Genomic DNA, 17496 nt, shown 5'->3' with positions numbered 1-17496 from the left:
CGGTGGAAAAACTGCTGGATTTCCAAGCAGTTCCCCTAAAGAACCCACATGGACTTACTGAGACTCATGTCCTCTGAGCTCCAGCACCAGGATAGCAGCTTAAAAGGCACCAGTGGCTTGAAAGAAACTGAAGTATGTGGCATCAAGGCAGGAGCTGGGGGACAGCTTTATTCTGGGTGGACAGGCAGGCAGAGGCCATTGTTCTTTTTCTGAGCCCTCTTCCTAGAGAGCCACAGAGCTGGCAGGCAGATGCCATATTTGAAAGACAGCATCAACCTGGCTCACACTCTTTGCCCCAACCTGGAGATCCTCAGAGACTCTGTTCCATCCAACTTATGAACCCACCTGAACTGTTAACAGTGACTTTTCCATATGAATGGCTGGTTTTGGCTCATGCTACACAATCTCCTAAATCCTCTCAAGCAAAACCAGATTCAGTAAGCTCCCAGCCCCCTATACCTCTTGCTAAGTGGCCCCAGGCCTGACACTGGCAGCAGCCACCCTAGATTCACAGCTTGGCTTTGCCTGGGAATCTCCAAACCCAGCACAAGTAACAGCCATCTCAGGTTGCTTTACAGTGCATGCATGGTAGGTAGGCCTAGGTAGACACAGATGGGGGGCTGATTTTGGCCTGCACTACCTGGGAGACCCAGAGCCTGCACACCCAGTGGCTAGCTACAGATCATGTTGGAGAAGCATCACACTGTCCCTGCACAGCTGATCCTCCACAAATGGCAGAGATTGGTGGTCAGTGGTCACAGCCACATTTTGCAGCTGACTGGCCTGGGTAAATACCTCCCACTGACCTGCCAACAGCAACCAGGGCTCAACTACAAGAAGAGAGTGTACTCCGCCCACACGAAGGGTGCACTTGAGTGTTGGGGGAGGCTGTGCCATGGGACCCTAAAGGACATCTATGACATTAGGCCATGCTACCAAGAGAGGGAGTCATAGCAGCTCTACTTAATACACAGAAACAAACACAGGGAGGCTGCCAAAACGAGGAGACAAAACAACATAGCCCAAATGAAAGAACAGATCAAAACTCCAGAAAAAGAGTTAAAAAAATAAAGATAAGCAATCTGTCAGATGCAGAGTTCAAAACACTGGTTAGAAGGATGCTCAGGGAACTTAGGGAGGCCCTCAACTGCATAAGAGAGATCTGGTTAGAAACAAAGGACACATTAATTGAAATTAAAAACTTTATAGGGAATCAACAGTAGAGTGGATGAAGCTGAGAATCAAATCAATCATCTGGAACCAATCAGAACGACAAGAAAAAAGAATGCAAAAAAACTAGGATAGTGTAAGCAGCCTTTGCAACAACTTGAAGCTTTCTAAATTCACATCATAGGGTGCCAGAAGAAGAAGCAAAATGACAAGAAGTTGGAAATTTATTTGAAAAAAATAATGAAAACTTCTTTAACTGGTGAAGGAAATAGACACACAAGTCCAGGAAGCACAAAGAGTCCCAAACAAGATGGATGCAAAGAGGCCCACTCCAAGACACATCATAATTAAAATGCCAAAGGTTAAAAATAAAGAGAGAACCTTAAAAGTAGCAAGAGAAGCAGTTAGTCACCTACAAGGGGTTCCCATAAGACTGTCAGCTGATTTCTCAAAAGAAATTTTGCTGGCTGGAAGGGATTGGCAAGCAACATTCAAAGTCACTAACCCAGCAACAATACCATTTAGAATCAAAGGGCAGATAAAGAGCTTCCCAAAAATGAAAAAAACTAAAGGAGTTAATCATTACCAAGCCCTTATTGTATGACATGTTAAAAACTTATTTAAGAAAAAGATCAAAAAGATCAAAAGATCTATGAACAATACAATGGCAAGAAATACATATCTATCAACAACTGAACCTAAAAAACAAAGCAAGCAAAGAAGAACAGAGACAGAATCATGGAACAGAGAGCATTTTGATGGTTGCCAGATGGGAGGGGGTATGGGGAACGGGTGAAGAGGTGAGGGGATTAAGAAGTACAAATAGGTAGTTACAAAAAAGCCATGGGGATGCAAAGTATGGTATAGGAAATTGTTTATACACGTGACCCGTGGAAATGAGCAATGTCGTGGGCAGTGCTTGAGGGAGTGGGGATGCTAGGTGGAGGGGAGCAAAGGGAGAAAATTGGGATGATTGTAATAGCATAATCAATAAAATACAATTAAAAAATGAAAGAACTTTGAGTAATTGGAGAAAAGAGAGTTCATTAGTAAAAATACTTAGTCTACAGGAAAGGTTCAAGGGGCCTTAAGACCGATCCTCAGGCCCGTGAAGACTGAGTCCACAGACTGGAAGGATGTCCACGCATCTGTGGGGAGTGGGAGCAAGAGCAATTTGGGAGAGCTGTCATAAATGACATGTCCCACTAGCACAGACTTACACAAGGTGGGAGGGAATGCTGTGTCACGTGCCTCCTCCACTGGCAGGATTAGGAGGCAGCAGTGTGGTTTAAATGCCATTTTTTAGGGGCAGAGTGATGGATACATCTTTCTTCTTCATGACTAATTACATGCCTGGGGGCTTTTCTGAAGGCTCAGATGTTGGACAAACTGAATGGACCTCATCAGCTCGCCTCTCCGTCTTAGAAGTACTGTGGTCTGACTTCACTGCCAAAGCCTGAACTTTATTTTGTTTTATTCCTGATGATTATTAAAGCCACTGCTCATGGAGCTTGGGGGCGGGGAGAGAGTCAATAGGAGGATCACATCTGGTCTCCGACAGGCTCAGGGCCAGCCCCCACTATGTTTTAATGAAGCAGGATGCCCTCTTTGTTCCAAGAAGCACAAGAATCCAAAGTAACCATTGGGTTAGAAGTGTGCAGACACGGAGCACAGCAGACTTCTTCAAGCATCTCAGCAAGGACCGACTTTTCTGTAATTACGGAAAACCCTGAGCGAGACTTTTTAAATGAATATTACTGCTCCACGTGGCAAATTAAATCAAATCAAAAGATGATATTGCTATTTTCATTAAAAAATGTTAAGTGGAAATAAATCATAATAAAAAATAAAAAGGCATCATGAAGAGAGAATGGCAGACAAACGGCTACATTTTTACAGATGAACTCTTTCATTGGCTATGTTAATAAAACTGGCATTAACTCTCCCGCCCATATAAAAAGGGGAAATGTATTTTTAAATGTTTAGAGAGAAAGTATTAAGAATATTTCACAATTTATGGAAAATGTTCTCATACTTAAGTCAGCTTCTGTGTGAATCAGAACACAATTGTAAACAATATAAGGCCCTGAAACTACTTTGGAAGAGCATGAAATAATACACAGATTAAAATATTGGATACTATAAAGTCAAGTTTGAATATCAGTTCAATAGTTGAGCATCAACTGGTAATCATTAGGGTAACCTTAAAGCAGAAGCATAAAATTATGTTAAGGTCCTAACTGTGCACACTGAAATCTGTGCAATTTATCTACTGAAACTGGTTTAGAGGCAAAAGTAGTATATTATAACATTTTAGGCAGGCTAAAAAAATCTCTCCTACAACAGAGTGCAGAATTTAATGAGGGGCAGTGTGGCACAAGAACTGAGTGACGAATGATAGTGTAAGTGCTGTGGATCTGCTGTTTTCCCGTCCCACGCAAAAATCTTACAGTTTTACGTCAGTTAGGGAAGATGGATTTGAATGGGAGAACTCATGATACTCAGAAATACTCTGAGGTTAAAAATAAAGAGATCCCTATTTATGCACATAAATGTAATAAAAGGGATCATTATGCAATATAAACAGATACTCTTATCAACAATGGCAGTTAGTCATTGACTTCTAGGTAAACATTAATTCAGGGAGGACTTCCAACTAATCTCTATAGTCGAGATGGACACACAGCAAAGGTTACTTGAGGACATTTTACTGTTCTTACAATATGCCTCTCACTTTTTTTGAATTGAGGTATAACAAGCATACATTACCTAAGTATCAGATGTCAACATAATAATTCAATATTTGTATATATTGTGAAGTGATCACCACTACAAGTCAATATCTGTCAACAAATAGTTACAGAATTTTTTTCTTGTGATACTGTCTTAGCAACTTTCACATACGCAGTACAGCATCATTAACTATACTCATCGAACTGTACATCACTGTGACTCATTTTATACCTGGAAGTTTGTGCTTTTGACTCCCTTCCCCCATTTGGTTTATCAACCACCAATCTGTTCTGTCTAGGAGCTTGGTTTTTGTTGTCGTTCAGATTCCACATATAAATGAGATCATATGGTACTTGTCTTTCTCTATCTGACACACACCGTCAAGGTCCATCCATGCCGTGATAAATGTCAAGATTTCCTTACATTTTATGGCTGGTAACATTCCACTGTGTTTGTGTGTTTTGTTTATCCATTCATCTGTCAATGGACACTTAGGTTATTTCCATGTCTTGGCTATTATTGTAAGCAGTATTGCAATGAATATGTGGGGCATACGTCTTTTTGAATTAGTGTCTTCATTTTCTTAGGATAAATACCCAGAAGTGGAATTGCTAGATCATATGGTAGTTCTACTTTTAGTTTTTTGAGGAGCCCTAACCTCTTTTTCATAGTGACCCTACCATTTTACATTCTCACAAACAGTACACAAGTATTCTCTTTTCTCCACACCCTCACTAACACTTGTTATTTCTTGTCTTTTTGATAATAGTCTATTCTGAAGGGACTATCTCACTGTGGTTTTGATTTGCATTTCCTTAATGATTAGTGATGTTACGCATCTTTTCATGTACCTGTGGACCATCTGTATGCCTTCTTTGTAAAAACTGTCTATTCAGTTCCTTTGCCCATTTTTATTTTATTTTGTTTAATTTATTTAATTATTTTTCAAGTACAGTTTTCTATTACTCCCATCCCAACCCACCCCCCCACCCCGTGGTCCCCCCTCCCTCCCATTTCCACCTTTCTTAGTTGTTGTCTATGTATCCTTTATATTTGTTCCTCTAAATCCCTCCCCTATTTCCCCTGAAATTCCCTCCCCTCTCCCCTCTGGTCACTGTCAGCCTGTTCTCTATTTCAGTGTCTTTGGTTATATTTTGCTTGCTTATTTGTTTTGTTGTTTAGCTTCCTGTTAAAGGTGAGATCATATGGTATTTGTCCTTCAACACCTGGCTTATTTCACTCAGCATAATGCTTTTCAGTTCCACCCATGCTGTTCCTTTGCCCATTTTTAATTGGATTGTTTGTTTGGTGTTGAGTTGTACAAGTTCTTTACGTATTTTGGATATTAATTCCTTGTTAGGTATATGCTTTGCAGATATTTCTCCCATTCAGTTGGCTGCCTTTTCGTTTTGTTGACGGTTTCCTTTGCTGTTCAGAAGCATTTTGGTTTGATGTGGTCCCACTCATTTACTTTTGCTTTTGTTTCCTTTGGTTTTGTTGTCCAATACAAAAAAATCACTGAGAAGACCAATGTCAGGGAGCTTACTGTCTATATTTTTTCTAGGAGCTCTGTGGTTTCAGATCTTATATCAAGTCTTTAATCCATTTTGAATTAATTATTGTGTATGGTGCACGATAGTGGTCCTGTTTCATTTTTTGCATGTGGCTGTGCAATTTTCCCGAAATCGTTTATTGAAGTGACAGATTGTCCCTTCTCATACTGCATACCCTTAGCTCCTCTGTCGTAAATTAATTGACCATATGTGCGTGCATTGATTTTGCTCCCTTGATCTATGTGTGTGTTTCCATGCCAACACCAGACTGTTTTTAATTCCTAAAACTTTTTGACATAGTTTGAAATCAGGAAGCATGATGCCTCCAGCTTTGTTCTTTTTCCAGCTTGCTTTGGCTATTTGGGGCCTCTGTCGTTCCTTACACACTTTAGGATTGTTTTATCTGTTTCTGTTGAAATGGGCCATTGGATTTTTCATTGCGCTTGCAACATGCCTGTTTGCTACAGCTACAGACTCTCTAAATATTCATGGCGTACGTTTCAAAAGTCTTCTGGATACATGTGAATAAAATGTTTTGCTTACTAACACCAGGGTCCCTGAGGGTGGAAGGACAGTACTGAGAGAAATACCCAGTGCATGGCTGTGTTTACGTTGTCCCTGCTACGGTGCGGCTCTACAAGTCCCTCCCAAGAGGCTGTCAGGGCACTCAGTTTACAGGGTTCACTCTACGAAAGCTTACAGACGCAAGGTCAGATTCTACACAATGTCTCATTCTATCAAACTATGAGCAGATCTGGGAGGAAAATCTAAGTGTTGGGTCATGATAAATTGACCAGGTTCTGCACTCTTACCTCAGACTTGAATATCACAAACAGTGCTACCTGGGCATGGACGGAGTTCCCCGCTTCTTACCACTTTCCTGAGAGACCCTGGCATTTTCAGCTATGTGTGTGTGCTTTCAGGTCAGTAGTAGTTAATTTTTCTTGTACAAAAAAGGATAGGTATGTATGAACGTCCTAATAAAAAACATGCCCTTTTAAATAAGCCCACACACAAAAGAATATCATCAGAGTATCCCCCTAGCAGCAGGGTAAAAATCACTACCCATCATAAGCTGAAAAATCCAAAAAGGATATGTGAACATTGAGTGATCTCTGGGTGGTGGAGTGATAGGTGACTTTTAATTCCTTCTTGATGCATATCAGACTTTTATTTTTTTTTAGAGTAAAGATGTACTATTTAAATAATCATATAGTAAAGAGAAAAACCCATTAAGTAAATATATTGAGAAAAATATGGAATTCTAGACATATTTTTGCAATAATTCAAGATGAAATTTAAAAAATGTTCAGGATAATACCTGGTCCTTCTGAATCCTCATCTCATCAACTTCACTTTCAACATACTGAGGGTCTTTTGCGGGGTCCTTGATATCTTTTAGTGTGTCGGTGCCCTGAAATGACAGTTCTCCAAATCGTTTCACGCCCATAACCCCACACCTGCCACGCCTCCCTTGCGTCTCACACACTGAGCCCCCGTTCCCCGGCTGTGAGGGCTCTCGGTGGTAGTTTATCACCACCCCTGGGCCCATTTGCAATTCCATCAGGTCTCGACCCTTCCTCACCTTTCGGATGATGGTGCCTCCCCCGTCTAACAGCCAGGGTGATCTGTTTGGAAGTGGAGCAGGAGCTGTGTCTTAACCCCTGCTGTAACCCCCCACAGTGCCTCAGATACAACAGATTTTAAGTGACTGTTTAAATTCTGAGCATGAGAGTGGAAAACAAAGTTATCATAATAGGCCCACTGGAACATTTCCCAACAACTGCTGAATAATGCTAAAGATTCTTGCTTTAGAGGAATTAGAAATACATACCTTTGGTGGAAAGAGCTTCTCATACACCTTTTTCCACAACTCCATTGGTGTACGGGCATGAAACTTTCCAATGTCATTATCAGGAACAGGAGGAGACCCTAAAATTGGAAGGTTTACTTCAATGACAGCACGAATGAAAAGATTCAAACTCTGTCAATAAAATGATGACACTTGGAAAAGTATCAATCTTAGATCACTCATGTCCCTTCTCCATATTACAGTTACAATTGAAGTTCACCCCAACACAGCACAGCCAGGCAGGTCCTGAACCAGATGAAGAGGAGACAGTTCTGAAGAAACTGGAATTCTCTTTCCCCCACTTCCACTACTACCAAGAAAAAATATACAAGCTTGACATTCTCCTGTGCATGCGAGTTTGTAAGAAAACAGATAGTCTTGTGTGCTGTTGGCGAGAGTGCAAATTGGGACAGCTAATTTGGAGGGTAGTTTGGCACAACTATCTATATTATTTATTAACATACTAAAAAAGGTCACGCCCTATTACTGAGCAATTGCAGCCTTGGGTGTCTGCCCTAAAGCACCTGCAAACGTGTACTGAGGAATGCACACTGCAGCCTCATTTCATTTGTGAAAAACTGGCCACCACTGAAAAGGCCATCGATAGAAGAATAGTGAGCTAAATTACTGTGTAACACGACCCAGCAGTCCAAATTCCAAAGAGACCTGCTCGTATATATATATAGCTTAATATGGAAAAATCACTAAGGCACATTGAGAAATAGACAAATTTCAGAATGATAGATACAGGATGATACAATTACATTAAAACAAATTTTTTATGTCATGTACATATACATAGAAAGTAGTCTAGAAACATACATACCAAACTTGATCCTTATATGTTCTATTTTGACATTTTATAAGGATAAGGTCTTTATATATTGCTTATATAATTTCATTTGAAAATTTCAAAAATTTTGCACTACTTCTTGGTAATTTTCAATCTGTATTCTGAGATTTTTTCATTGTGTTTCAGCATCTATGTTGTTCACTAAAATTATTTCACCATTGATCTTTCAGGGCCTCCTTACACTTTGGTGGGAAAGAAATTGATACAATCCATGGATCTTACTCAGCTTTCCCAAGGTTTTCACTTGTCATTTGTGTGTGTGTGTGTGTGCGTGTGTGTGTGAAGTTCTACAGAATTTTGTCACCTTTGTAGGTCCAGGTATCCAGTACCAGTCGAGAGACTGACCCCCCCCGTTGCCATGACGACCCCTTGCGTTCCCTTTCACAATCACACCACCTCCTTCCCCACAGTCTTGTCCCTAACCTTTGGTATTTGCTAATCTTTCCTCCATTTCTGAAATTTTCTCTTTCTAAACACTTTACATAAAAGACTCATATTGTATGTAGCCTTTTCTGGTTGGCTTTTTCCATTCAGCATAACTCCCTGGAGATTCAGCCAAGTTCCTTTTCATCGCCGAGTAGTATTCTACAGTACAAATGCACCGCAGTTTGTTTATTGATTCACCTGTTGAATGAAATCTGGGTTGTTTCCAGTTTTTGGCTATTACACATAAAGCTGCTGTGAACATTTGTGTACAGACTTTTACGTGAAATAAGTTTTCATTTCTCTGGGATAAATTACAGAGCAGTCTCTAGGTCATGTGGTAGCTGTGTGCTTACTCTGTAAGAAGCTGTCACGTCTGCAAGACTGGCTGTACTGTTTTACGTTCCCACCAGCGTGTGTAAGTGACCCAGTTTCTTCACGTCCTTGTCAGCACTTGGGGTTGTCACTGTTTTCTAGTTTACTGGCAGTGTGAGACGACATCTCTTTGTGGTTTTAATTTGAATCTCCCTAATGACTATGTTAAACATGTCTTCGTGTACTTATTTGCCATGTGTACGTATATCCTCTTCAGTGAAATGTGTGCTCCTGTCTTTTGCTTCTCTTCTAATTGGATTATTTGTTTGTTTTTGCTGTTGATTTCTTTGCATCTTCTAGATAGTAGTTGGGTATGTGGTTAGAAAATGTTTCTTGCTGTTACTGAAATTAAGTTGGTACTAATTATAATCATAAAAACAAAAAATCAGTCTCCATGATCCCTCCTTAACGATCAGTATCCTTTTCCTTCCAGTTCAATCCATAATCTCACTGCAAAGATCTCTCCCCATATGAAGGCAAGCCCACTTTAGCTTGTAACAGCAATGGGGAATGGGAAATTAAAGGAAAAGCACGTGCACTGGCATAGAAAACCACACTATGACAACCTTACACTACAGAGAGTTGAGAGGCCCAACGACCTCCAAAATGAAAACAGCCTCTGTAGGAAGACAAGGTCCTTGACCAAACAAAAGTATGAAGTTCCTCTGCTTCAGGGGCCCAGGGCCTCTGCAAGTCCAGGGGTGCATTCCATTAGATGAGGCCAGCTATTTTCATAAAGAAAAGTTAAGGGATGCCCAGTCAGTATGACTGTGTTCCTTTCGGTTTATTCTATCATTTGAATCTCTGTTTTTCATCATTGCCTTTAATACACATACAACTATGAATGTATGTATATTTCCTGACTACTCTATGCTCTTGGTTTTCTTTTAAGTCCAAGGAGCTAAAATTTAAAAGTGCCTGGAAATCAGCGAGGCAAGGGAAATACATTCAAATCTTTCAGTGGAATAGAAATCAGAAATCAGTCTCTCATGTGGTGACATGCCTTCCATCACAAATAGGTCAATGTGATGTATTGCAGTGACACTGTGTATACAAGTAAATACATGAAAAATAACAGCAGCGATAAAGAAACCAGAAATGGCGGTATGTTGGAGATGAAGTCAACATGGAGTAGGATAAAATCAATAAGCAATTAAAAAAAGATTGAACAAACTTAATAAGTTCACCAACCTATATGACTTAAAGAATCCAATCCTGCTGTGATAAACAGTGGCTTATTCTGATCCACACATATTGATTTGCTGCATGGATAAGAAAAAAAAGAATCTAATTTAGTTTGGCAATCAAATGTCCTGCCACACTCCACTGCGAACTCAAGCACCAAGAGTTGTATTAGCCGCTGGTGAGAGCCTGGCCCCAAACCAAGGGGAGAGCGATTTCAAAACCTACAGTGTAGCACTAATGAAGGTTTTACAGGAGAAAAAAGCGAGAGACTCAAATCACCTTAAGTTAAAACCAAGAAAAGTAGCAAGATTAAGAAAATTACATCCTAAAATTATTGATTCCATTTTTAATCAATTAAGAAAGGAAGAAGGAAAGCTACGAAAATGAGGGGAAAGCAGTAAACGAAGTTAGGGAAAGCAGTGTAATTATATCATCTTATTTAGGTGTCAAACTATTGTGTAACATTTTAGTTGTCAATCTGAAAAACACTTAACGGATGTAAGAAGCGGAAGAGACCATAAAATCATCTCTGTAAGAACAGACATCTGGGGCACTTGCCTGGTCAAGAAGTAAAAGACTGGTGAGAACAATAGTCAGATGAGACAATACTGACCAGAAAATAATACAATAAAAAGACATTAAAATAGATTTTAATCGTACCTTTTGCCAATGCCAAATGCCAACTGGTTGATAACTCCACGTATTTTTAGTAATAGAGCTTCTGATTTACTGGTAAACTGGAACAGAAAAACAAACAAGCCCCCCACCCCAGGAGAATAAATTATATAGTCTGCTTTCATAATCACAGAAACAGGTAACATAAATATGGCTTTGAATAAGTACAGATTGCAAAGAGAACTGCTATTTATTGGCCCAATAAATACTTATGTTTGAGTAGACCAAAAACAAAACAAAACAAAACACAAAAACCCTGAATAAAGGAAAAGAAAGAATTCTGGATAAATTTGTTTTAACGCCTTCTTCAAACTTCATGAGTGCACAATGTTGAAGGAACCTGTGTTTATGTACTAATCATTTTCAGCTACTCCTCGTTGCCAAAAGGCAATCTGGTGGTTAAAAATAGGAGGTGTACATCACAAAGGACTTCTCCCACCAAAGACACATTACTGCCTTCAAAGTACTTAACACGGGAGCTGCAAACTAGTCTAACAATATTTATACTCAAAAAACAGTCCTGGAACGCCTCTCTTGAGTTGCCTTTGGAGCTCGTGAAATAAGCTACTGAGTATTCTCAGTGGTGGCCTGTGACTAGGGCGAAATGACCAGAATACTTTAGAGAATGAAAGGGAGTGGGTACTATTAATAATTAAGCTGAGATATCAGGCGGCAACCGGGACATATGGTTACCCTAGAAATCTTTTAAGACTAACTTTGACTTTTGGAAATATGAAAAGTTACTAAGCCAAATCATAATGACTAAGATGTATGAAACTGGAAAAATCAATCTTGATCCAAAATGAAATGTACTAGTAATGCAAAGAGATCAATTTTCAGGGTAAGATTCATTCTGGATTAACAGGCTCCCAGGAAAAGAATTCAGGGGAGAATACTCATGTGAATACATGAGATTCGATGCACTTATTATTTTCTTAATTGAAACAATTTTAATGTTTCTATTGAGACATTAAAAAATACAAAATTTTAGCCCTGGCTGTTGTAGCTCAGTGGATTGAGCATGGGCCTGCAAACCACATGATCGTGGTTCGATTCCCAGTCGGGGCACATGCCTGGGTTGCAGGCCAGTTCCCAGCAGGGGACTCACGAGAGGCAACCATACATTGATATTTCTCTCCTTCTCTCCTTCCCTTTCCCTCTAAAGATAAATAAATAAAATCTTTAAAATAAATAAATAAATAAATAAAATTTAAATTGAATTTTAAAAATACAATTTCTATTCATTATTACAATAATAATAATAATTATTATTATTATTATTATTGTAATTATTGCTCCCTATGTAGAGAGGAAAAAACCCCATTACAAATGTATTTCACTGGACTACAGGGCTGGGAGGACATGAGCGGTTTCCTAGTTCACAGCCCCCCGCCACCTGCCTTGGAATCGCCCTGGGCACAGGGCCATGGAGCGCCTGCGTGGGTAAAGTAACTGCCTAGGGACTCGTCTCCCAACACACCCATTCTGTTTTCCGATAATGGGAGCATTAGTAAGTTATTTCTTATTTTGACTGAAGTCTTTCTACTGATTCCTTGTTCTTGACTCGAGGAGAGCACACGTACATTTACCCTGTTGTCCAAGGAGCAGTCCTTCAAATGTTAGAGGTCATCACATCTAGACGACAGAACATAACTTCATACTGCTCTTCATATGCAATTATAAGTCCTCTCCCATCCTGGTGGCTGTCCGCTGAATCCGGTCCTACTTTGCAATGCTTTTCTCAACTTATTAGATCACTCATGCTATTTGAATCAGTATTCTTGACTGAGTTATAAAGTATCAACTATCATGTTGAAAAAAACTGAGTGTCATCGAAGGTGGTGGGGCAGCACCACTCTCTCCCTTGCGCAGGGCGTAGGGTAGGAGTGGAAGTGAAATTCAACGATGGGGCTGAAAATGCTGGCCACTCCCTTCTCAGCTGTGGAAGCTAGAAGAGCTTCTGGTTCCCTTTGTGGTCCAGGAGGGCTCCTCTAAATGCAACCTCAGGTCCTTTGGGCTTACAGAAAGCTGAGAGGAAGCCCTTCTCGAACACTTTCCCTTGTCCTGAGTCCTCTAGGGTCTGTCTTCCAGGCCATGTTCAAGTCCAGGCCTGCTGTGGCCCGAGAGACCTGACTCCATCTGGATTTGTACCCATGAGACCAGACCAGATCCTCATGGATCCTCAAATGGGGTCCGTTCCCGGAGAACGAAAGGGACCTCCCTGGGCTCACCAACTAAATACGGGGCCTCATCTGAGGCAAAAATGAGAAACTATCAGATACGTGGTCTTTGTTTCTGTACCCTACAAGAGTTATTCACTATAAATCCTCTATATCTTTTCAAAATAGTAAAGAAGAATTATTTCCAAAGGATCCTGTCAACCTAATACGTAAGCAAATACAAACAAGCATAAAAGGTGATGATTTCGAAGAAAATACATAATGAAGTTTATTTGGAGTATTCTGAAAAGTATAAAAATTTAAAATATAGATTGTATTTATTACTTTTAGTCATAATATACTAGTCGGGAAGGCCAGGGGTGAGGCCATGTTGTCTCCAGGTTCCTGTGAGCACTTTGATTGAGAAGGAAAAAGGCCATCCAAATCAGGGGGGCAAATATTTTAAAAATAAACAAGTGCTTTTATGTCTTATTACATTAAAGGATACCCAGCAAATTTGGTTCTGCCATGGAATATCACAGTGACAATAATTGTAGTAACCAGTATTTACTGAGCGACACTTTTGTTTCTGGCCCTGTGCTAAGCATATCATAGTATTCCCTCTTTTAATGCTCGAAACCCTAAGAAGGAGGTACTGGTTCTGTCCATCTGCCCGTGGAGGAGGCTGGGGCCCAAGTACGATTAAGGGACTTGTCCGAGATCACCTCTCTAGGTCACGGCTGCCCTGAGACTTACACCTGGGCAACAGGCCGCCCCATCCATGTTTTTAACCTCCACAGCAAAGAGCATGTTGTTAAGTTTAAAAAAGAACACATTTTAAAGGTTCTCCCCACCTTTTCTTTTAACAGAATACAGATTTTAATTCCAAAGGGGAAGCAAACATTAATAAATAAATAAATACACACATACATACATAAAACCACTGTATCTCTGTGAAACTGGGGTTCAGAGATACAAGCAATTCAGGGCTTTTGCACCAGAGAATGGGCAGGCCATCTAGCAGTGTGGTCTGCAGACACATTATAAAACACTGTAATGAGGGTTCTTTAGCAATGGGAGAAAAAGGAGGAAATGATATGCAGTAGTAAAAGCATGAGTTTTTATAACTGTGCATGAAGTTATTAGTTTTCCAGATTTGGTACTATGCATTCAAGCCCAAAGGACACAAAATGTACGAACCATTAATGATGCTCCATAATAATGTGCAACAAATCGAAGCGTCTTGCATATTACCTTCCTCTTCTCAGAGTCAAAATCCTGAAGAAATGTGTTATTAAAATGAAAAACAAGTTGAGAGAACTAAACACCAGTAGCATGAAGATGTAAATCATTAAATGTGGAAATAGCCAATTTCTTCGTTGTTTCTATTTCGTGGACACCTCCTGCAGAGGGGGATTCCATTACCTTGATATTTGTCTCTATGGAGAGTTGAAAAATAGCGGCCGCCTTCTAGGGCTGCAGCTGCCAGATCTTCCCTTGTCTAAATACTTAGCTCAGTAGAATTTAGAAATCGGCACACAGTCCATAGAGTGGAATACCCTAAGGATTCTCTGACAAGCAAAGATAAGAAAAAACCAATTTTCTGCTTTCTTCAATTTAAAAGTTGGGAAGTCCTATCCCTCAGTGACTGGGTTCAAGATTCATTCCTAAATCTTCTACCTTATCCCCGTTCCCCCGCATTTATTGTTCTTTACCTATTTTCTCTCCCAACTATATCCTCTTTTCTAAAATCTTTAAGATGTGTGACTCTTTGAGCGCTCCCTCTGAGAGATACTTTCTTATTTCATTATTGCTTTTGTCCCTCCCCCAAAGTCCAGACATGCATAACAAACTCAACTGGGAGTGGGAGAGCTTACCTGAAAAATATCGTATTTACTTCCAATTATGACCAGAGGTATTGGGAATGGGTCAATTAATTCACGATCCTGTTAATAAATATATTTCATTGATTTATTAGAATTCTTTCCAAAATACACCATTTGAAGTCTCTTCATAGATTTGACTGTGCTTGTTTGACGTGGGGGTTGTTCCAATAATTAACTTTCGCTTAATAAACTGTATTTCTCAAGTATAAAATTAGAAACAGCAATTCCCTAAATTACTAAAATATTTTTGTGCGCTGCCCTTTTCTTACATAACATGTTGTCTTCCTTTTTATTTTTTAACTATTTTTGTGTTAACTGATGCAATAGCATTTATACTGTGTTCCTGGGAACCACAAGCTATCAGTCTGTCCTGATATTACCTATGGAAAACACATTCACACGGACCCTGGGCGATACAAAGTACTGCTCGTATTTTGTATTAACTTCGAGAATGTGACATTCATGGCTGTATTTAGGGACTTGCCTTGCCACTGGTGACTTCATAATGTAATTACTCGTCAGATGATAAAAGTACTGACTATGGGACAATAAATGAATGTAAAATATAGAACCGTGATGAGGGCTGTTTAAATTCTAACCTTTGCTCAAAGTTTTAGCTTCATTTAGTTCTCTGCCAGGTGATATTTGTACAGTCTGGTGTTTTAGGTCTTCATTTTATAAAATCAATATCAAACTACTTTAAAACAATTTATTTTGATTGGTGTAATAAGCCGTAACAATCACAGAAGATGTCTAAGAAGACATAAGAAATATTTTCCCTTGTTTTGCTCTTACTGAGGTTTTATGAAATTGCTATAATTTTCCAGTGAGCAGGTTCATCTACTTCAAATGAATCTCAAGTCATACATAAAAATTAAAGAAGTTTTTGTGACATTACTTTTAACCATGTATGGGCTAAGGACTCCAAGGAGAATCTCAACAGCAACTCACCGGATGGTCCTTCTGCATGTTATTCCATGTCTTCTGTCTCATTTCAGAAGCTGCTTTAGAATCTGTCTTTCCCAGTTTCATTAGTACTTTGTCGACCTGGCTTTTGGTGGCTTGCATCAGATTTTCCATGGTGGGCCAAAGGTCATTAGGTTTTGAAAGATCCAAAACAAGAACAATAGAGAATGTCCTAGAGAAATTAAAAAATATTTTTAAAAACCCTAAAGATAATTACCATTTGGAAACCCTACTATACTCGAAGTTATTATGGCTTAACAGAGAAAAACAGAGGTTTTCTACACAAAAGAAAAAAACATAAAAAATGAAAAACATAACACCAAAGCTATAGCCTTACTTATTTGAGTACTTTTTTTCTAGTAATATTTAAGTGTTATAACCAAGTGTTAGTGAGACTGAGGTTTCTGCCTGAACGAATAATAATTTAGTTCGATAATCGGTAAGCCATTGGGTCCAATGATGCCATGTTTAGATCCAATTTTATTCTGCAGTCCAAAGAAGGGAGACTGAATTAGTAAAAGCAGCACAATCAGGTAAAGGAAAAGAAAGCAGGTTTGCTGGTGGACCTTGCTAGGAGCCCGCTTAGCTTATTCAACCTTCACCACGACTCTTCTGAAAAGACGCCAGGATATCCATCTGATGGATTAGACGTCTGAGGTGCAGATTCATATTCTAGGAGATGGGAGAGCTGGTTTTAGAGTCAGAGCCACGTCTCTGCTACGGCACACTGCGTCTGAGGAAGCACACCCGACCACCACACACTGCCGCGTGCATGTGCACTCATGTTCCCCACCAGACGTAAACTAAACCGGACAACCACAAAACAAAGGGCCCAATTTAAAACTGGGCAAAGGACTCAAATGGACAGTTCCCCAAAGAAGATATACAGATAACATATGAAGAGGTATGAAAACATGATGAACATTAATCATTAGGGAAATGCAAATCAAGCCACAATGAGATACCACTTCGCAACCATTAACATGGCTAGCTGTAATTAGAAAACACAAACACAAAACAAAACACGAGAAGATAACAAGTGTCGGTGAGGATAGAGAGAAACTGGACCCCTTGTGCATTTCCGGTGGGAACATAAAATGGTACAGCAGCTGCTGTGGAAAACAGTACAGTTGTTCCTCACAAGATTAAACACGGACTCACCACTCGACCCAGCAACTCCATGTCTGGGTGTATGGAAATCAGAGACCCAGGCAGACATATCTGCACGCTGATGCTCAAAGCAGCACTATACACTATAGCCAAAAGGTGAAAACCCCCCAAACGTCCATCAGTGGATGAAAGGATAACAAAATGTGATACGTACAAACAATGAAAATATTACTCGGCCTTATAAAGAAAGGAAATTCTGACACACTACAATATGAATGAATCTTGAGGACATTATGCTAAGTGAAATATGCCGGACTCAAAAGGGAAAGTATTGCATGATTTCATTTATTGAGTTACCTGAAGTAGTCAAATTCATAGGTAAAGAACGCAGAAGGGTTGTTGCCAGGGGCCGGGGCGAGGGGAGTAGGGAGCTCTTGTTTAGTGGGGACAGTCCCAGCTGGGAGGTGGAGAAGCTCTGGAGATCGGTGGTATGATGACTGCACAATAATGTGAATGCACTTAATGCTACCAAACTGCACATTTAAAATGGCCAGAA

The 17496-nt window shown here is 39.8% G+C and overlaps 1 protein-coding gene across 1 annotated transcript in view; it reads right to left on the bottom strand.

The window, feature by feature from the left end:
• DYNC2LI1 (dynein cytoplasmic 2 light intermediate chain 1) overlaps positions 1-17496 on the bottom strand; it is a 33061-nt gene that overhangs the window by 3974 nt on the left and 11591 nt on the right. Inside the window, exons 6-12 of the mRNA XM_037066661.1 lie at positions 15816-16002; positions 14856-14924; positions 14179-14256; positions 10805-10881; positions 10151-10221; positions 7291-7388; positions 6778-6870 (exon numbers count right to left, since the gene is read on the bottom strand). Coding sequence (XP_036922556.1) covers positions 6778-6870; positions 7291-7388; positions 10151-10221; positions 10805-10881; positions 14179-14256; positions 14856-14924; positions 15816-16002 — 673 coding nt within the window. The remainder of the gene's footprint in view (positions 1-6777; positions 6871-7290; positions 7389-10150; positions 10222-10804; positions 10882-14178; positions 14257-14855; positions 14925-15815; positions 16003-17496) is intronic.

The sequence above is a fragment of the Sturnira hondurensis genome, unplaced genomic scaffold, assembly GCF_014824575.4.
Source record: "Sturnira hondurensis isolate 20B ecotype Veracruz unplaced genomic scaffold, ASM1482457v3 Scaffold0016663, whole genome shotgun sequence".
NCBI classification, from domain to species: domain Eukaryota; kingdom Metazoa; phylum Chordata; class Mammalia; order Chiroptera; family Phyllostomidae; genus Sturnira; species Sturnira hondurensis.
The sequence above is the reverse complement of the archived record's forward strand: the minus strand, read 5'-3'. Positions and strand labels throughout refer to the sequence as shown.